This window comes from Oncorhynchus keta, chromosome 32, assembly GCF_023373465.1.
Source record: "Oncorhynchus keta strain PuntledgeMale-10-30-2019 chromosome 32, Oket_V2, whole genome shotgun sequence".
In the NCBI taxonomy this organism is placed as follows: domain Eukaryota; kingdom Metazoa; phylum Chordata; class Actinopteri; order Salmoniformes; family Salmonidae; genus Oncorhynchus; species Oncorhynchus keta.
In genome coordinates, this window is record NC_068452.1 from 14614865 (window position 1) to 14636131 (window position 21267).

Genomic DNA, 21267 nt, shown 5'->3' on the forward strand with positions numbered 1-21267 from the left:
ATCGTGACCTGTGAACTGAGATAAGGTGGAGCTTTACCTAGCATGGACTTGTAGATGACCTGGAGCCAGTGGGTCTGGCTACGAATATGTAGCGAGGGCCAACCCAGTAACTGGAACATCAACTGAAAAATGCATAAACTTCCCATGGACAACTCAACCCTATATCTCTAACTATCAAATAGAACCTACAATATGATGTTCATTAAAGATGTTGAATAAATTCAACGTATTTTCAGATCAAATATTGTTTTGGCATTTGTGTGTGTGTATCTGCATGGCAGGAACAATGCCCAGTATCAGACCATAATGATCCAAACAAAAATCAGTCAGAAGGTTGAGGCTTTCAATCAAAGCACAAAACAATGCTCCTACATCTTCCATTAATTCATGTAGGACCCTGCGGAAAAGCCACATCGTCTGAACTCGATAGAGACAAGGGGAGGGGTTTGGGGTTTTTACGTCAGCTGAATTTGATTATTTTGAACGGGTCAAGATGGCGGAGAAGAGCGGGTTGAAGCATCGGAATCACTCTCAGCAAAATAGCGAAAACAGCACTTTCGAAGAAGGTATTATTTACCCTTAGTTTGTAAATTATATCTAAACAAATATAATTAGGTTGTTTTGTGGGATTGACGATAATATCTCTGTTTCATTCTGAGCTTACGTTATCATGGACGAGGGAACGCTATCGAGTTTCAGTGCAGAGCATCCATCCCATTATTCGTTTCCTACTCAACATCACTTTTCAATTTTGGGAAGAACATGTTGAATTAAAATGAACGTCTTGATTGGGTCTGGCTGAAACTAAATATTATGACAACCCAAATGTTTCAGTGCACAAAGTCAAAGCCTACCTAGCCGGGAATAATAAGTTAGCACTACACAATAAACTGGCTACTGACTGTTCCTTTTGTAATGCTAGCTAGCTAATTTATGTTATCTGGCTGACATTTACGTCTTACTTGCTAGTTTTAGTAAATCCAGATAATCTTCGTTTTTTGCCATTTTAGCGAACTACCAGTATGTCTTGCCCCATTAGCCAACACTGCAGTATGTGAAGGCATGAACCACCTTATGTCAAAGCTAATGGTAATCTTCAAGTGTCAATGTCATTGTTCGATAGCTATTGGTAGCTAGCTAGCGTGAGCTTGTAAACTGCTATCTAGCTAGTATTATTGGCTAGTTTTAAATGAATGATCTAAGTACATGATGACCTGAATGACATGTGTTTTGTGTAACTAGCTAGCTATTTTAGTTGGCTAGCTGTCTAAACAGTTTGAGGTTTGATAGAAGGTAACGCTCTAACGTTAGTCTACTGCAAACAGAATAGCTAATTAGCTAGCCTTGCCTACTTGGAATTAATTTGGCCAGCTTGACGTTAGTTAGCTGCTGTAGTAGCTGGTCTTATCTACTCTCTTACACAACCTCTCAAAAGGATTAACTAGCTAGTTTACCTAGGCAGTTGACCATCGATGTTGGAATACTGTGCATACTTGATACCTTAGCTTGCCAACTACTATATCATTAACTGTTTCAATACTGACTGCATGGAAGTAGGCCATTGCACTTTAACTGCTTCCACTATAAGCCCTAGAGATCAAGTTTGTTTACTTGCAGCAGTTGTTCCTGTAACCTTACCTAGCACTGCTGCATTGATGCACAAGTTTAGGGTAGTCTCGCATGGTGTGTTTTTGAACATTGCCAGCATTGGGGGTTGTAGGAATGGCTTGAGTTGAAGGGGATGTGAGCTTGAGCTCATGTTTTAAATGGATACTTTTGGATTTTGGCAATGAGGCCCTTTATCTACTTCCGCAGAGTCCAATGACCTTCTGGATACCATTTTTATGTGTCCAGTATGAAGAAGTTAGAGGTTGTTTTGTGAGCCAATGCTAACCAGTCAATGTGTTAATGTTGGTTAGCAATTTCCTTCAAACTAATATAAAATTGCATTAAAATATATGGTATCCACAAGTTTCTTACTCTGGGGAAGTAGATAAAGGGCCTCTTGCTGAAATCCTGAAGTATTCCTTTAAGTTGGTTCTGCTAATGTGGACATAATTTGGACTTCTTGAAATGAGGCAAGGTCAGAGGTGTAGGAATTAAAACTTCTTGGAATTGTTAGGAATAAAAAAGTTTCCATACAAGGAGAGAACTGCGTCTGACCATCCATCCAGGCATGGGAGATTAAGATGGCACATTTGTAAAAGGAAAGCTATTATTGGGATAGGGCAGGAGCCCATCTCCTGTTTCTAAAGTGTGAGGCTACTGTCTGGCTATCCAATTAAATGTTTTCCTATCCAATTTTCTCCCCATTTCCACCCCTAAGACCTAGGCCAAGCTTTTGCACCTAACAGCTAGCTAGCTTAGTTGGAGCAGCCATTTAGCATAGCTTGCTCTCTCAACCAACATACATCCCCTGCAGTAATGACGACCTGAGTATGCTTTAATTTGTACTTAGACTGCCTACTGACTAGCAATACACTGAGTTTGTGAGTCCAGGTATCATCCTAACATGGCATTATCTGTGACACAACTGTCTCAGTGGACAACTGCTGACCGAAGAGATGTCTGGCTATAGGATGGTGACTAGGATCAGCTTCCCCTCGCAATCCTGACCTTAACGATTAGTAGGAGAAATACCAAACTGACTCGAGAGCAATGTCTATGCAACTTCAGCCTACACTGATATCTGCGCATGCATCTGAACAGAGTGCTGATAAGTGAGCAAGAGAACATTGGCCTAAGTGAACAACATTGCAGGGCCTAGGTTAGCTCCATTTGACCTATGGCATGATTTTAACAGATTAGTGTCCCTACCCCATTGACGTTTACATTTAAAATTTGTAAGGTTAGTGTTTAGGGATGTCCCAAGAATCCCGCATAGCACTAACCTATTAAGAATGGTTGATTCCTCTAGAGTCTAGACGGGAGGCATGCCAGCATGTCTGAAATGCCATTGAATTCTAGCCTTGATAATTTTTTATTTCTGATGTCATGCAGGTTATAGATCACATCTTGCCCAATATCTTGCTTCATATTCATGGCATTTCAGTATCGATTTCTCAGATTTGTCACGACTGCTGTTCACTTCACGCAGCAGCCTAGAGTTTACTGCCACCACTGTATCCCTCCTGTCATTTCTCCCCACCTTGACAACTCTCTCTGGTGTTGATGCTTTTTGATTGATGCCCTTTGGGTAAAGGGCTTGATGAGGTACACTTCCGAGGCTCAAAAAACAGTCCCCACTCTACACTAGGGATGTTATGATTCACTAATGGGCATTGGTCCCAAACAGATACAAATGTATCGTGCATCGGTCAGAAAATCGTTTTGAAACATTACAAATCACAATTCACTTTTTGTTGCACATATTACTTGTATACCTTCCAAAAAGACCATGTTTTGTGACAACTGATGCGTCCTCTCCTTCAGTATCGAACTAAGCGTGTAACTGTGAAATCTAAAAGGCATTTTGCCAAATGTCAAACAACTTCCAGGGAATATCAGTAGCCTAGTCAAACTGTTGGTCAGTGCGCAACACTGGGAACGTGCGGTAGGCAGCCTGTTCCTGATCATGCACATCTTCAGATTTTAAATGCTGAAATGGCTTGTGCAATATTAGGCTTTATTAGAGTGACAACCTTTTGTAAGTTGCTATGTTATTGTTATCTATGCTGTGTTGAAAATGTGTTTTTTTTTACCGGAATAAAAGTAAGCTACTGTAGACAACTCATCTGCTACATGTAACATTTGAATTAATTTTTTGATTGTCAAGTTCACAATCAGCAATAGTTTTGGTAGTTTTGCATTAGACAATCAGTGTATAATGTAGGTATACAGGTTTTTAGATATACAGGGCAAGGTTGACAATTTCATAACTAAGACAGTAATCATTCTGCGAGGCAAACTGCATGGCCAAAGTAGGAGAAAAGAAGCTCACTAAACTTCCAAACGGTTAAAACCATTTGATTTTGAGATGGGGTGAAATCCAATATTAAAGTTAAATATTCATACATTACTAGCTCAAACACTTAATCTGCAACAATGACAAGTTAATTAGTGGGGGAGTGATTTCAGCTAAATTGCCCCCCCTGCCCATATCTGGTAGTGGGGTGGTAGATGCCTAATCTCCTTTATGGCTCAGATCAGGTGGTTCATACTCCATAATTAAGCAATAAACCCTGAGGTGGTGTGGTATACGGCCAATATACCACAGCTAAGGGCTGTTCTTATGCACAACGCAATACAGAGTGACTGGACACTGCCGCTGTGGTATATTGGCCATATACTGCAAACCCCTGAGGTGCCTTACTGTTATATTATGAACTGGTTACCATCTTAATTAGATCATTAAAACAAAATGTTTTGTCATACCCGTGGTATACGGTCTATTGTACCATGGCTTTCAGCCAAACAAAATTCAGGGTTCAAACCACCCAGTGTATAAATCATGACACACACATGCCATAGACCTACATCTTTTATACACACGTCAGCTCACAGATTCAGCTCATGAGCTCCATTAAGCAGCACATTTTTCTACAATTTTTTAAGAATGGAAAATTTGTTTATGCAACATGTTAGTGCATCAACCTTTTTTTTTCTCTCCAATCAAACTGAATCGCACTGAATCATTTCAAACTAAAACATCTCGTTCTTGTATCATATCGGATCCTGTGTATCTGAAGTCGGCACAAAAACAAAAAAAGTCTCCTTTTCAGGACCCTGTCTTTCAAAGATCATTTGTAAAAATCCAAAATGTCACAGATCTTCATTGTAAAGGGTTTAAACACTGTTTCCCATGCTTGTTCAATGAACCATAAACAATTAATGAACATGCACTTGTGGAACGGTCGTTAAGACACTAACAGCTTACAGGCGGTAGGCAATTAAGGTCACAGTTATGAAAACCTAGGCCACTATAAAGAGGCCTTCCTACTGACTCTGAAATACAACAAAAGAAAGATGCCCAGGGTCCCTGCTCATCTGTGTGGACATGCATTAGGCATGCTGCAGAGAGGCATAAGGACTGCAGATCTGGCCAGGGCAATAAATTGCAATGTCCGTACTGTGAGATGCCTAAGACCGTGCTACAGGGAGACAGGACGGACAGCTGATTGTCCTCGCAGTGGCAGACCACGTGTAACAACACCTGCACAGGATCGATACATCCAAACATCACACATGGGGTGGCAGGGTAGCCTAATGGTTAATAGGGTTGGACTAGTAACCGGAAGGTTGCAAGTTCAAACCCCCGAGCTGACAAGGTACAAATCTGTCGTTCTGCCCCTGAACGGGCAGTTAATCCACTGTTCCTAGGCCGTCATTGAAAATAAGAATTTGTTCTTAACTGACTTGCCTAGTTAAATAAAGGTAAAATAAAAATAAAAAAACATGCGGGACAGGTACAGGATGGCAACAACTGCCGAGTTACACCAGGAATGCACATTCCCTCTGTCGGTGCTCAGACTGTCCACAGTAGGCTGAGAGGGGCTTGACTGAGGGCTTGTAGGCCTGTTGTAAAGGCAGGTCCTCACCAGACATCACCGGCAACAATGTCCTATGGGTACAAACCCACAGTCGCTGGACCAGACAGGACTGGCAAAAAGTGCTCTTCAATGACGAGTTGCGTGTTTCTCACCAGGTGTGATGGTCGGATTTGTGTTTTTCGTTGACGCAATGAGTGTTACACCGAGGCCTGTACTCTGGAGCGGGTTCGACGTGAAGGGTCCGTCATGGTCTGGGGTGGTGTGTCACAGGTACCGATACAGTATGTATTGCAATTTTATTGCAATGGATGTTCCAAACAGGCTATTGATCACAGTCTTGGAAATAAGTGTTGGAAACATATTGGTTCACTATTTAAAACAATGGAGAACAAGCTATGAAGGAAGAATACTGGAGTTTTGGTGCAAGTACAGCCAAATAGTGCAAAAATAATACTGCAATATTATCAAAGCAATATGATGGTTTGTCAAAATTAATGTCCCTATAACTATAGTTTTTTTTTTTTCTTGCCCCAGTCACTGCCTAATGCACGCAAGACTCCTTTCTATGCACACTGAAATTGCAATACGCTTTCACAGGGCAATTCAAAGAAACCAAACAATAAGATCGTATTTTATAAAATGGCAATCGAACAAGCTATCAAATTATGCCCACTTGAACCAAATTGTGATTTATTATGAGTGGTTTTTCGATTGCATAAACAACAAATTGTGTGATGGTGGGGATGCTGGTGTTGTTCCAAACAAAACCAGTGTGCTTGCTGTAGTTCCCCTGCTAGGAGACCTCAAAAAGCATCTTATAGTTGAAGACTCTTGAGATATTTGAGTCACTTGCATATTTGAGTCCTCTTGGCTGGTCCCCTGACGTTTGGCATGATAACATGTTGGTATATGAGCAAAGCGCTCAAAATAATGCAGCGTCTTCCTGAGCCATGAATTCGCTCTTATCCCGTACCTAGTCAGATCGTTCACATCACTTGCTCCTCCCAGCAGCATTGGCTTCCAGCTGCTAATTTGGCCAAACAAGCTTCTATCCTCTTCACGTCTATCCTCATAGGCTGTTAGAACCAATGGGTTCACATGTTTTATGAAAAACTGGGTCGGTTTTATGAAAAACTGGGTCGGTTTTATGAAAAACTGGGTCGAATCAATCTTAAACCTTCCCTCTGCTAACCCTTTTTCGGTCCAACTCCCCCTGTAATCTGAAAGCCATATTGCCCAGCCAGATACGGTGTAGGCCTAAACCCATTCAGTCCTTTCAGGACTCTGAAGGTGGTGTAGACCGGGACGGAGGCTAGTGATTACACTTTCAAGTTCGTAATGCAGCCTAGCCAAATGGAGACATTGTGAATGGTCATCCTCTGGCTGTTACTCTAGATTAGGGTTCCTTGAGGGCTGCAGTGTGTAGGCTTTTGTTCCATTCCAGCTGTAACAATGCGACTCCAGGTGCGTTTAGCTAGTGCTGGTCACGAAGAAAGACCTACACACACTTTGAACTCTCCAAGGCCGTGGATGCCCAATCCGGTGCTGCACTAGGTTTAGGCCTATGCCTACAGACGTTTTCCGGCCACAGGATTCTGCATTGAACATGCTTTTTAGTACAGGTTTAGGTTTGTCTAGGAGTTGTCCAGATGTTACCTGCTGTGCCCTAGTCTGACACTTGTATTTAGTTTAACATTCTAATAGATGCCCATTGAGGTGCCCAATCAAGCATCCTTATTGCCCATATTAAGTCCTATAAGACACCAGGCTGTTTCGGTACTGCAGCACAAGGCAGGATTATTTATACGAAGCGTTCGGTCATGGTGGTCAGTCAAGGCCATGGCTATGATGAACAGTTGCTTGTTGTGTAGATTTTTATCAAGTTATTCAATTAGCAATTAGCACAAGACTGGTTGCTTTGCTCTTAAAACCCCTTAAATGTCACGCTCGTGTTATGCTGACCTAGTCTGAAATGACGGGGCTTTATTTGTCTTGCGTTCTGACTGGCTGGTGATGACTACAGTGTCGTCTTCTGTAATGTGGTGAGGGTGGCTGCGTGTGCCCCTCATTATGGTCCCCCTCTCCCAATGGGCTGACTGTCCTTGGGAGGAGCCCTCAGTCTTTATTAATGAAAGAATTTGGCAGGGGAGGCCGACTGATGTAGCGCTGGCAGGGCTGCACAGTCTGCCTGCTAGGTGTGTGTGTGTGCGCGTTTTTGTTCTAACTGCTCTAACCACTGTTTTTCATACCCCTTCGCAAACTGCGAACTTGGCAGTTCCTGCCACTTTGTTTCCTGTTGTGCATTTCAGGGAGCGTATGGTACAGACTGTATTCTTTCAGATTCAGTTTTTTCTTTCAGTTTCACCCAAAGAGCAGCTCAACTATTCAGAAAATATCAGCATATATTGTAGTTCTTCATTGAATTGCATCCATAAAAGGTTAATGATAGTCATTTAGGCCTACTCATGATTACTGCTCTCCTATCGTTTGACTTGAATGTTGTTACTTTGGCATACTGACATGTCTGAAGTCAAGAACCTTTGACATCAAAGCTTGTGACTTATGACTGGGACCCATTATTGATATGATTGCAGTCTGCTGTTTCTGATGTTTGAAGGGACGGTTCCCACAAATTAAATTATTTTAATCTCTTCCAAGGACCTTACTGGTGTGATCAGAGCGGGCGTCTCTCAGACATAGACTACCGGTCTAAACCACACCGTAGAAAAACAGGAAGCAGAAAGGCAACCAGACACACCAACTTGCTACTAGCTAACACTACATTTAGAAAACAAAATAATCTTTGACATCCCGGAATCTGCAGAGTACCTTTTTGATATTTTTAAATGGATATTATAGTTCCAAGATTTGGCCTTGTTCCATTAACCCAAGGTGTAGACTAGATGGGTTTAACATGGCTACATATGAGTCTTAGCATCATTGAGTGGAAAACGATGGTTTAATGGGTTAATATGCCCCCAAAATTTACACAGTTGAATTTATATCCGCTCTCTCCACTGGCTTCCAGTTGAAGCTTGCATCCGCTACAAGACCATGGTGCTTGCCTACGGAGCTGTGAGGGGAACGGCACCTCAGTACCTCCAGGCTCTGATCAGGCCCTACACCCAAACAAGGGCACTGCGTTCATCCACCTCTGGCCTGCTCGCCTCCCTACCACTGAGGAAGTACAGTTCCCGCTCAGCCCAGTCAAAACTGTTCGCTGCTCTGGCCCCCCAATGGTGGAACAAACTCCCTCACGACGCTAGGACAGCGGAGTCAATCACCACCTTCCCGGAGACACCTGAAACCCCACCTCTTTAAGGAATACCTAGGATAGGATAAAGTAATCCTTCTCACCCCCCCCTCCCCTTAAAAGATTTAGATGCACTATTGTAAAGTGGCTGTTCCACTGGATGTCATAAGGTGAATGCACCAATTTGTAAGTCGCTCTGGATAAGAGCGTCTGCTAAATGACTTAAATGTAAATGTTATATTGTGGATGAACTAGTTGGCATATGCAGGTATCTCTGTGTAATATCCACTTTATATCTAACCAGTAACCACTTTCAGGTTTGAAATTGTTAAACTCTGATTTGGGAGGTTGACCTCTTTTTAAGTTATAAATTGAGGACCTTTAATGATCCTAAACATCTCTCCCAGGTGAGCATGGGGTGGAGGATGTGCCTCATAAGATGAGCCCTGAGGAAGAGAAGGCCCTGTTGTCTGAGGAAGATGCGTTGTCGGCCAGGCCGGTACAGATCGTTGTGGCTCACGAGGACGACCACGCCTTTGAGCTTGACGAGGCGGCGCTGGAGCGCATCCTGCTGCAGGAGCATGTGCGCGACCTCAACGTGGTGGTGGTGTCGGTGGCCGGTGCCTTCCGCAAGGGCAAGTCCTTCCTGCTGGACTTCATGCTGCGCTTCATGTACAACCAGGTGAGGCTATACACAGGTGTTCCTTGTACAGCCAACATGTACAATCAAGGCCTAAAATGAACTCCACCAGCCACTGTTAAAATGTTTTTTTTTACTCAAATTACACCAACAAAACCCAGTAAAATAGATGTTCATGCGTTGTAATCTTTCTAAAACAACAAATGTATTACTAGTAATGTGGTACATGATTGAATATTTGTGTCCCAATCACAGATTACCTTGGTAATGCAACGGTTTCTGCCTGTGAGATTGAGTCTGACTCGTAGCTGCGTTGTCTTGTCTTTCCTAGCAATTGAAACAAACATAAGAGGTTGAACAAAACAATGTAAATAGCCAAGAAACACAAGGACAAAGTCTCACTTCGGTAGACTTTCATTCCAAGTAAATTAGACCTACTTTTATGCCTGTACCAGTGCTTCTAAACATTTATTTTTCACTCAGCTCTTCACGTGTGCACCGCCCCCAGCCAGGCAGTGTTGCAACACTAGTTGGGATAGGCTATAGGATTCGTAGCTCTGACTTTTGCGATTAATTTACCAGCTATGAAACGGTTTTGAAAACGGAAATATGCTACTGCAGCATTTATTTATCTTTAAATGGGCTTTTATACATGACAGGCAAAACACAGGCTTATATACTACATAAGAGAGACCACATAGGCATGCATTGTTACATGTAGAATTAGTTGTATTTAGGACACTTCCTGGGGTCAGCTACATTAAGGCATATACAACTTAAAAACACTTAAGTGGCCGCATGTGTGTTAGTGTGCAGCCTATACGGACAACACACATGCTCTGACCCACCAGGTATGGAAGTACACAGGAAAGCAATGAAAACACTGGCTCTCAACCCGCCAGTCTGGAACATAGTAGAATATGAAGAATATGAGGCAGGGTTCAACGTTAAATTTTTTTTGGATTTGTTTGTTTTTTTGAGACGACGTAAACTCAAACGACGTAACGATGTAAATTGATGTCAAACCCCTGTGAGAACAGTAGCACGGCTCATGTCACATGTCTGGTGAACTTAATGTGGGTCTGAGTGCTTTGTGACCTGTGGGATTTCGCTGCATTGAAGAGCTGCAACTGCGCTGTGAAATGATCCAGTGGCACTTATTGAAAATGTTGCCTGTGTTGGGCTACTTGGCAGTGCTTTGGGACATCTGCTAACATGAGTGTCCTTTGAACAAGTAGGACTTTCAGGACACTCTATTGGCCCTGATAGAACATTTTACAAGGATGGACTTCAAACAAACTTGTTAGATGAAATCACACAACTAACCAGAAATGATACTTATCTTGAGTTCGAAAACATTGTCCTCATACTTTTCACTGAAAGTAAAACTGTTAAGAGCTGCGAGGAATTCATTCATGCCATTCATCGGACGCTTAGGGAGTCAACTTATCAGGATTTCTTCCACAACTTGCTAAACTCTTGTCAGTTAATTACCTTTCGCTGTTCATAACTTGTTTAGGGGGATTACCATAATCCGTTTGAGCTGTGCTTAAAGCTGATTTTTGGGCAGCACAATGCTTGGCACTGTGGCCTGCTTTTGCAAGAACGCTTTTGTGTGTGGCCCTCGGTTTGAGCGGGGATCGCCATCAATATGCAACTCAAGTATGCTAACAAACAGGAGGGTCTGGGTTAGGGGAGTTCAATAAGTAAAAATACCTATCCCCTAGACACTTCATGCATATCTGGAATACATCTGATGGGTATAAGCAGGTACTGTGGTATTTCTTGCCCTCTAATAGGCTTGGTAGGAACTGGACCATATTGCTCGCTTATACCTTTCAGGTTTACATGAATTGTCTAGGGGAAATGGCTAGAGGTTGTCTCTGGGCAAGGCCAGAGAGGACTGCTTCAGTCAACCAGAGGTGTGGCACTGTAGCTACATGGCTCAACTTCAATCTCCTGCTTTGTCCTCTTTGTCCTTTCAGACATCCTGCTCCTGGCTGGGTGGGCACGAGGAGCCACTGACAGGCTTCACCTGGCGGGGGGGCTGCGAGAGGGAGACCACGGGCATCCTGGCATGGAGCGACGTGTTTGTGGTGGACAAGCCAGACGGGAGCAGGGTAAATACAAAGTTGCTTTTCCCTTGGATGGGCACACATTTTCTCCCAACTAAATGTTGAATTGTTTTTAAGACCTTGCTCTCCAAAAGTAAAGTTTCTGATATTTTCATACCACTAAAACGATGAGTCCATATTAAACGCCATCAGTTGTGAAGCAAAATGTGGAAATTATATGCCGTTTATCGTCTCCGTTCAATTTGGATTGCAGCATATAGCTGGATTTATAAAACAGATTTACGAACTTTGATTTTGGAGTGCAATGTCCCTTTTAAAGACACTATTTCAAATTTCCAGTTGTCCATTTGGTTATTTCAACTGATTTAATACCCCTTGATTGGTGAAGAATATGACTTGTGATTGATTTATCCTTTCTCTGAAAGGTTGCGGTTCTTCTAATCGACACACAGGGGGCTTTCGACAGCCAATCAACCATCAAAGATTGTGCGACACTGTTTGCGTTGAGCACCATGACCAGCTCTGTACAGGTATGACACTCTCCCTCAGTGTTGTGTACCGTTTTATATTAAGGTATTCATTACTCGAAGTAGGGGAGTTCTACACTGTGCGTATGTTTAATTGCCATTATTGAAAAAATCAATAATAGGGAACTGGGTGACTATAGGCTGTTTGGACAAGGAATGCCACTCTGGCTATACCCCTTTTGCCAGTAAGTATCAGGTTTGAGGAATTGAAAAATTAGACATTTTCCTGAGACATGCCTTGAGTGCATGTTAAATACAGTTTATGAAGTTGTGTGCTAGTTCTAGACTGACTGAATACCAGACTTTCCTCCTCCCCATACCAACTTTTCAATTCATGCAAAACATTGATTGAAAGTGTGATCTCTGGACTTTAGTACAGGTTATTGATGTTTTGATGATTTGTCACCCGTTAGGTTTACAACTTGTCTCAGAATGTGCAAGAAGATGACCTTCAACATCTCCAGGTGTGTGTGTGCGCGCGTGCGTGTTTGGATTGTTTTGGATGGTGTACTTACAATCTTCAACACTGTTTTGGCCATGAGCTTTGGACATTGAACTCCACGAACAGATGCTGTAACTTGAAAAGGATCTTTACTTTGTTATATCATAGCTCTCCAGGGGGAAATCTACATGATATTCCTTTCATTATCTTCCATGCAATTGGAACTATTGTACTTAGTAGGTCATAAGTAGAGCACTTGTATGGAAGTGTATAGCTGCTTCCTCCCTTGTTGAAGATACACAATGGATGTTTTTAATTGCTAAATGAACTTCAAATTGACTTGAAATGTGACTGTACAGGGTACCCCTTTTGGCTCGAGCACCCCAAGAAGCAAAAGTTGTATATATAGCCTCTCTAAAACCTACTCAACAGAAGACTCTTAAATGAGGCGTGTTACTGACATCACTGTCCTATTAGACGGCAAGTCAGCTGCAAGACTTCTCGTTGTTATTAATAGATTGTTTGACTGATTTGACCTTTTTAACGAGGACGTGGAGTATTACTCTGATTTATAGCTGACTTTTGTTTTTCCCTACCTAGCTCTTTACCGAATATGGAAGGCTGGCCTTGGAGGAAATCTATGAGAAACCCTTTCAGGTATTGTCACATTTTTCTGCTGCCTTTCCTGAATTAATGGCCTGCAAACCATTTCTCATTGGATAATAATGAAGAGGAGATCTGTAAGTAATTGTGATGGCGCTAATAGGCATCTCTAGTCTTATTTCAATATGGCTGCCATTACTTGACACTTTGTGAAAAGTCTATAGTCCTATAATATCTTCAATATTTATTCCTTAATTGCCTTCCACAACAGACTTTAATGTTTCTTATAAGAGACTGGAGCTACCCTTACGAGCATCCCTATGGCTTGGATGGAGGGAAGAGTTTCCTGGAGAAGAGATTACAAGTAAGCATTTTTTCACTTGCTCCATTTGTTTTAAGAAAATCAGAGCTTTAACTTATCTGACATTTCAGGAACTAAAGCACTTACACACGTTCTAATTATGCATCCACTGTTCAAACAGTCTGGTTTGTTTGCGCAGTCGTGCCAACTCCTATGGACAATGGTATGACAACGACCAGTAGTAGGCTGTACAGCACAAGGAAAATAAAAGCTGCACACTTGGGTTCTGAAGGAATAAATGTAATGTAAGCCAACACTCCGACAGCTATGCTGCCTTCAGGGTTTTAGCACAACCCGATCTGAGACTGGGCTAATTCAAACAAATATTTGTCCAACCATTTACTTGAATAAGCAAGAGTCTCTCCACTGTGTGCAGGTGAAACAGAACCAGCATGAGGAGCTGCAGAATGTCAGGAAGCACATCCACTCCTGCTTCTCTAACATTGGCTGCTTCCTCCTGCCCCACCCCGGCCTCAAGGTGGCCACCAACCCCAACTTTGATGGCAGACTCACAGGTACGCTATAGGAAAAGGTTGCTAAATTACTCTTGTGGAAAGATTGCACACCTATCTCTGAGAGCATGAACCATTGAGGGCCATCTCTATTTTAAAATAGTCAATTTCCTCTTCAGTGTATTGACAGTTCATGGTGCTGCCCATGCTAAAACAGGCTTTAGTCAAAGTACCCCTTAGCCAACTCTGTCAATTCCAAATAAACCAGCACCTACCCCAAGGCACTCCTGTAGATCTGAAGCGATTGGATAGGTCTAAGCATTATGGTCAGATTTCTACCAAGGCAATCAGAAGGTAAGGTGAAGCAATTACCATAATGCTATATGCATCCAATTATCTCATATCCAGGTGTGCATAGGGAACATGGTTCACTGTAGACTTATATTCTTGGATTTTAGAAGAAAAGTGCTACATAAATGCGATCAATTACAATACAAAGGTCATCTTTCAAAGTTATAACGTGTTTGCCTTTATAGTTGCATTTAAGGTCAGATGGCGGTTGGTAAATTTTTCACTGGTTTAAAGGGGAAATGTCAACAGACCTTTTTTCAAAAAAGAAATGCATTTCCCACTTGTTACTCCCTCTAGATATTGATGATGATTTCAAGACTGAGCTCGTCAACCTAGTTCCAATCTTGTTGTCCCCGAAGAACTTGGTGGAGAAAGAAATCGGAGGATCCAAAGTGACGTGCCGAGACCTTGTACAGTATTTCAAAGTAAGTCGATCGTTTCAAACATTCCTTCTGAGCTTATACCATGCCATCATTAGCCGGCCTCCACCCAGTGCCCTGAACTTAGTCACTGTCACTAGCCGGATACCACCTGGTTACTCAACCCTGCACCTTCGAGGATGCTGCCCTATGTACATAGACATGGAATAACTGGTCACTTTAATGTTTACAAACTGTTTTACTCATTTTATATGTATATACTGTATTCTAGTCAATGCTACTTTGGCATTGCTCATTCTAATATTTATGTTCTTTCCATTTGAGATTTGTGTGTATTATTAGATATTACTGCACTGCTGGAGCTAGGAACACAAGCATTTCGCTACACCCGCAATAACATCTGCTAAATATGTGACCAATAAAATATGATTTACTATATATACCTCTCCTTTTTTATACCTTTTTTTCCCTCCTATACCTTTGCTCTTTTAATACCTTCTTCTGAATTTTTTTGTTGCTTGTTTTTCTTTTTTCGGCACAGGCATACATGAAAATATATCAAGGGGAGGAGCTGCCTCATCCCAAGTCAATGTTACAGGTAATTAACTCTCCAGATAGTCAATGTACATTCCCCTAAGAAATAACTGGATTGTGTTACGAAATGAAATGGAATGGAATAGTTTGATACTGGGGTAAAACTGGGAGGTACTGCCTGAATTTGTCCAATTTAAAAATCTTGTTTTGTTTTCTGTTGCAAAATGTTCTTGTAAATACAACTCTGAAGCATGCTCATGTTTTCACTTGTCGTTGACCAAATGTATTGTGTAGCATGAACATTTGTGGCATCCCAAAGCCTTTTAGACCTTATGATACCGTTTATGTCACCTGGTCAATGAGCGATTAGCAAACAATATATGCTTTTACTCATGGGCGTGGGTAGGTGTGCCCCTTTCTGACCAAGATGTATCTATTTAGAGGGCCCTTTGGGCTCGAACACCCCCAGAGACGTTACTTCTGGGGGTGCTCAAGCCCAAAGGGCCCTCTAAACACGTATTCCATATAGCCTCTTTAAAACTTGAGTAGAATTTCATGCGTATGTATAATGTTGATACACCAAAGGGACCTAATCTCAGGACGGCTGCGTTTTCCCCTCTGCTTTCTTCCGCTGTCACCTAGGCAACGGCTGAAGCCAACAACCTTGCAGCTGTTGCAGGAGCAAAAGACATTTACAACAAAGGCATGGAGCAGGTAATTGAACAATTAACTTTCAGTTTTAAGCATCTGACTAATAAAAGCAGTCGAAGCGTTCACACCTGTGCAGATGAGTTGTGGCATGTTACTAGCTACGTAATACTCGAGATTGATTCAGTTGTAAAGCTTTTTTTGTTAATTTAACCACATCTTAATCAGACTGCTCTAAATAAACTCTGTAAATAGCTCTGTTTTTGCTCTTAGCAAAGTTGTGCTCTCCTAGCGCCTACATCGAGATATGTGATGACTCCTTGTAGATCTGAAAGGATTTTGTTGATTTAGTCCCGTGTATAGCACCCCTTTGTAGTCTGGTGTGCAAGATGTACACATTTAAATTGTTTCTTCTGTATTGCTCTATACTGAACAAAAATATAAACGCAACATGCAACATTTTCAATGATTTTACTGAGTTAGTTCATATAAGGTAATCGGTTAATTTAAATACATTTATTAAGCCCCAATCTGTGGATATCACATGACTGAGCAGGAGCGCAGTCATGGGTGGGCCTGTGAGGGCATAAGCCCCCCCCCCACTGGGGAGCTAGGCACTGCCAATCAGAATGAGTTTTTCCCTACAAGGGCTTTATTACAGACAGAAATACTCCTCAGTTTCATCAGCTGTTTGGGTGGCTGGTCTCAGACGATCCCACAAGTGAAGAAGCCGGATGTGGAGGTCCTGGGCTGGCGTGGTTACACGTCGCCAGCGATTTTGTGAAGCTTGACCGTATTGCCAAATTCTCTAAAACAACAAGAGCCTGCTTATGGTGGAGAAATAAACATGACATTCTCTGTTAACAGCTCTGGTGGACATTCCTGCAGTCAGCATGCCAATTGCAGTCTCCCTAAAACTTGAGCGTATATATGTGGCACTGTTGTGACAAAACTGCACAGTTTAATAGCCTTTTATTGTTCCCAACACAAGTTACACCTGTGTGTAATGATCATGCTGTTTATTCAGCTTCTTGATATGCCACACCTGTCAGGTGGATGGATTATCTTGGTAATGGAGAAATGCTCACTAACAGGGATGTAAACAAACTTGAGTGAAATAAGCTTTGTATGGAACATTTCTTGGATCTTTTATTTCAGCTCCCGTAACCAAGACTTTACACGTTGTTTTATATTTTGTTCAGTGTAGTGCTCCCAGATCTGAGGGGCAAAGAGATGTCTACTTAGAGGCTAGGGGTTGATTTGCGATCGGAAATGTTCTTGCATCTGTCAGATGCCCAGCCCATATGGGCTTATAAGACACTGAATATTAAATAAGTAAATGAGTTGCAGTATGTGTGTCCCTCATAGCGAACTCTCCTTTCTCCCAGGTTTGCGGAGGCGACAAGCCCTACATGGCCCCCGATCAACTGGAGCGTGGCCACGCGAACCTGCTGCAGGTGGCGGTTAAACACTTTCGCTCGGTCAAGAAAATGGGCGGCGAGGACTTCTGCCGGTGCTACCAGGAGCAGCTTGAAGCAGAGCTGGACGAGGCCTTCACGAACTTCATCAAGCACAACGATGGCAAGAACGTCTTCTACGCGGCGCGCACGCCAGCCACGCTCTTCGTTGTCATGTTCGCCATGTACGTGGCGTCGCTGGTCACGGGCTTTCTGGGTATCAACACAGTGGCCATGGTTTGTAATCTCATTATGGGCGTGGCACTGGCTGCACTCTGCCTATGGGCCTATGTGAAGTATTCCGGCGAGTTCCGCGAGGTGGGCAGCGTCATCGACCAGGTGGCCGAGACCCTGTGGGAGCAGGTGGGTGATCCGGCAGTGGAGGTTAGGGGGGAAGAAATGCCTGCGGCACGTCTCTTGATCAGACTATTTTGCATGTTCTGTTTCTCTTTTGCTTGGGCTCTTTCACTCACTTCTATTTCTACGCCTCTCATCTCCCTTTTAATGTATACATTTTTTCCCCGCTCCCTTTCGCTCTTTTCCTTTCTACTCTCTTCCCTTTTCTTTTCCTGTCTCACCCCATCCTGCTTACTCTTTCAGTGTTTTCTCCCAAACTCTTTCTCCTGTTCTTTTCCTAACCTATCTGGATGTGACTGAATGTCAGCATACAATATAGCACAGTATTTATATTATATTTTATAGTGTCTTTTTTGCTCATCTTTATCAAGGGATCCAATCATTCAGTATAGGGAGTGTACATACAGTAGATAACATTAGATTTAGAACTAAGTCATCTGAAAACCACCAAAACACCTCTTTTCTCTTAAACCATAATTTCCTTATCAGCCCAAAATGTGGTTCCTTATCTGTCTTTGTCTCTCTGGTTGAACCCTGATACTTTACCCTTTCCCCAGAAGTGTGCACCCGCCAGTTTAAAATAAATGTATTAGTGGAAGCGTTGCCTGGAGGGAGTTTCAACCATTGTTAAACCTGAGGGAGGGTGCAAGTGCACACTTTGGTAGAAGGGTAGAGAATTGGGACACCTCTCTCACTACTTCCCCCACTAATTAGTGTTCCATCTTTTTTTAAAACTTTGTGCTTGCCACAGAGGACTCCACGAAAGGTGAGGTGGATGGAGGGGAAGAAAGGCTCCCATCTTTTGTCATTTTGGAGGCAAAAATACGTCACTACTAATGTCATTAACATGGACACAATACTTCCCTTGCCTTGTTTTCAGATATTTTCCAAACTCTTTGAGGTGGCGAGGAGTCGAGTCCAGTTGGATTCCTTGATAACGACCCAGAGAACGAGACTGGCCTCCAACAACAATGTCAAGAAGAAAAACTAGCCCCTGCCGGTTTTCCCCCTTTGCTTGGTTTCCAGTGTCCATTTTTAGGACTATATATAAATGTATTCTTTTTTTGATAGCTCATGGTCCCCATGCCATGCTGGTTTAGAATTTAAAAACTGAATTTTATACCTGGTTCTCACCACAAATGTAGAGTACAGGTTGGCACTTTCATGGTTGATTTGTTTTCTCATTACATGTTGAGGGGATTAAGAGGTTAAGGGTGGGTAGGGTGACATTGGGTGCTTAAGTTTTATCACGTGTGTGTGCATGATTAGCTGTCACGATTTCCATTTTTGGTATGGATGAACATACTAACGAACAAATTAAGCTTGCTTTCCTTGCTCCTTTCACTCCACCTCCAGTTGGTTTTATTCTATTTTTCCCCCACTTCCTTTGTCACCCCCTCTCCTCCTTTTGTCTTTCCCACCACTCTTGTCTCTCTCCCCAGGTGTTGAAGCCTCTGGGCGATCACTATAGGCTAACATTAGGCTGAGTGTGGTCAACAGTCTCTGCTTGTCTGAGCGAGCAGGTGTCGCAACACGCAAAGTTAGAGTAAATGAGTGACTGATGGTCCACTTCCCACACTAACATTGCCAACCTGCCCATAGAACCAAAGTTTACAGCTTTACCCTCTGTAATTGGTCATAGCCACTTGTCACCTAACTCAGGCACCCAATGAGAAGGCGGCATTACGAGCGGTTAGCAGGGCAGGAAATGATGAGCCCGTCTCTTTTTCCTTGATCAGACTGCTGATTGGATGTTTTGTGAGATCCACCCCCCCTCATGGAAACTGATTGTTATAGTGACAGGACATTTTGTGGCAATTTATTTAAGCAGGACATTTTTCAGCTCAGTAGTTTGTGGTTGTCTGGGACAGGCAGTGTTTACAGATCTGTTTAAACCACAATTTACTCGTCTTTTCTGTAAGAGCTTTCTTGTTTTCCTTCCCACTTGTCTGAGTGAATGGATAAAAATCAATGTAAGAACAACCACTGCCTGCTTATCAGTTCAGCATCACCCTCTCCTCACATCTCTCAACCAGTTGCTCTTAAGATGAATCATTTTGTATATTTCTATTCTAGTATTAGAATTGTTATTCTGTTGAAATTATTCCATCCAGACCATTACCACCAATGTGCTGTTTTGTACAGTTATTTTTTTTTTTTACTCATCAAAAATGGGGCATGTGTACGAAATATACATATATAAATACATTTTCTATACCTTTTTTGTAGGTGGAAGAGCAATGGTTGTGGTAGGCCACTGTGCAGTTTACTGTATTTAAATGAATGATTTTGTGATTTGTGTATGTCCAATAAATTATTTTTTATATACATTTGTAAAGTAATCCACATTGAGCACTGCAATTCCACCCCTGCTGACAAATGTTTGTTAACTTAATTTGTCTTCTGTTGCAGTTTAAAGTTATTTCGTTAATTTATTTTTCAATACAAGATTAAAACAATACCACAGTATATGAAGTAATGCTTGCTTGCTTGGTCCGTTTGTACAGACCGAGGGGTACACATTCAGCAGTGTTGGGGTAGTGAACTACATGTAGTAATTTAACTAAAGTACACACTTTTTTTTTTGCAAAAGGGAAATAAAATATGGGTGACGTAGGTGATTACCTTTTTTGACATCAGACCTGCCTAATTCTAATTTGAAACAGTTTTAATAGCCAAAATTCCAGAATGACTCGTTCTTGCAATGTGTAGAAATGTCAGCTTTAGATAATTTATCAAGCAGTAGTTTGGATGTAGTGAACTACTTTTTCAAGAAATGTATTGTTCTTAATGGTAGCTTAACTTCTCCCAGTGTGAAGAAATTAAGCTACATATTCAGAGTAGCTTCCACAACACTGATATTCAGGCTGTACAACTGATATGCAATGTTTACATGGCCATTGATTGGTGTCTTCACAACACCTGTAATTTTTGTGCAGAAACTCCATTGTATCACAAGTTGTATGCACAGGAGGCTGGTGGGTGGCGCTATAGAGGGATGGGCTCATTGTCAGGGCTGGAATGGTGTCAAGTGTGGTTTCCATACGTTTGTGTTCGATACTGTTCTATTCCATTCCAGCCATTACAATATGCTCATCCCACCAGCTTCCATTGTATGCCATTTGTACAAATTCGCTGTACAGGGCAAGAATGTTAACCCAGGGATGAGTACAATTTGGGAAAGTAAATTGTCTTTAATTGTGGCTTCATGGTGTAATAGTGAGGAAGTTGATAATCTTCTCTATTTCTAGCTCCACAATGAGATGGGGTGCCGGCCAGCCTGCCAGCTTAGTGGAGTCTACCACTTGCACAGTCTGTAGTCAGCTCAGCTATCCCAATTGAGACCGTGTGCTTCGATCTAGGTTGGGCAAAACTAAACATGGTGGTGTTTTGCTTGAGCAATCTCACTGGAATAAAGACCTACTCCATTCCTGTCATTATTGAGATTGTGATATCTCACAATAGGGCTACTTCATGTTAGATCCCTCACTTTCAAGGCAGTCATAGTCAATTAACTAATCACTGATCAACACCTTGATGTGATTGACCTGACTGAAACATGCCTAAACCTGATGAATTTACTGTGTTAAATGAGGCCTCACCTCCTGGTTACACTAGTGACCATGTCTCGCAGAGGTGTTGCTAACATTTATGACAAGTTATTTCTACTGTTTTACAGGCCTCCTGAGCTGTATACA

At 42.1% G+C, this 21267-nt stretch overlaps 1 protein-coding gene across 2 annotated transcripts; it reads left to right on the plus strand.

Moving 5' to 3' along the window:
* The first annotated feature begins 403 nt into the window (after positions 1-403).
* On the plus strand, positions 404-20038 carry LOC118365061 (atlastin-2-like). Of its 2 annotated transcripts, XM_035746968.2 has the most exons (14): positions 404-566; positions 9150-9424; positions 11368-11502; positions 11883-11987; positions 12398-12448; positions 13027-13083; positions 13301-13393; positions 13767-13905; positions 14491-14618; positions 15115-15171; positions 15750-15821; positions 17144-17575; positions 18321-18335; positions 18450-20038. In XM_035746968.2, exons 1-14 carry the CDS (start codon positions 494-496, stop codon positions 18558-18560), a joined length of 1743 nt encoding a protein of 580 aa, XP_035602861.1. In that variant the 5' UTR covers positions 404-493; the 3' UTR covers positions 18561-20038. The 2 variants fall into 2 exon arrangements, with proteins under 2 accessions (XP_035602861.1, XP_035602862.1); XM_035746969.2 differs by lacking the exon at positions 18321-18335.
* The last annotated feature ends 1229 nt before the right edge of the window (positions 20039-21267 follow it).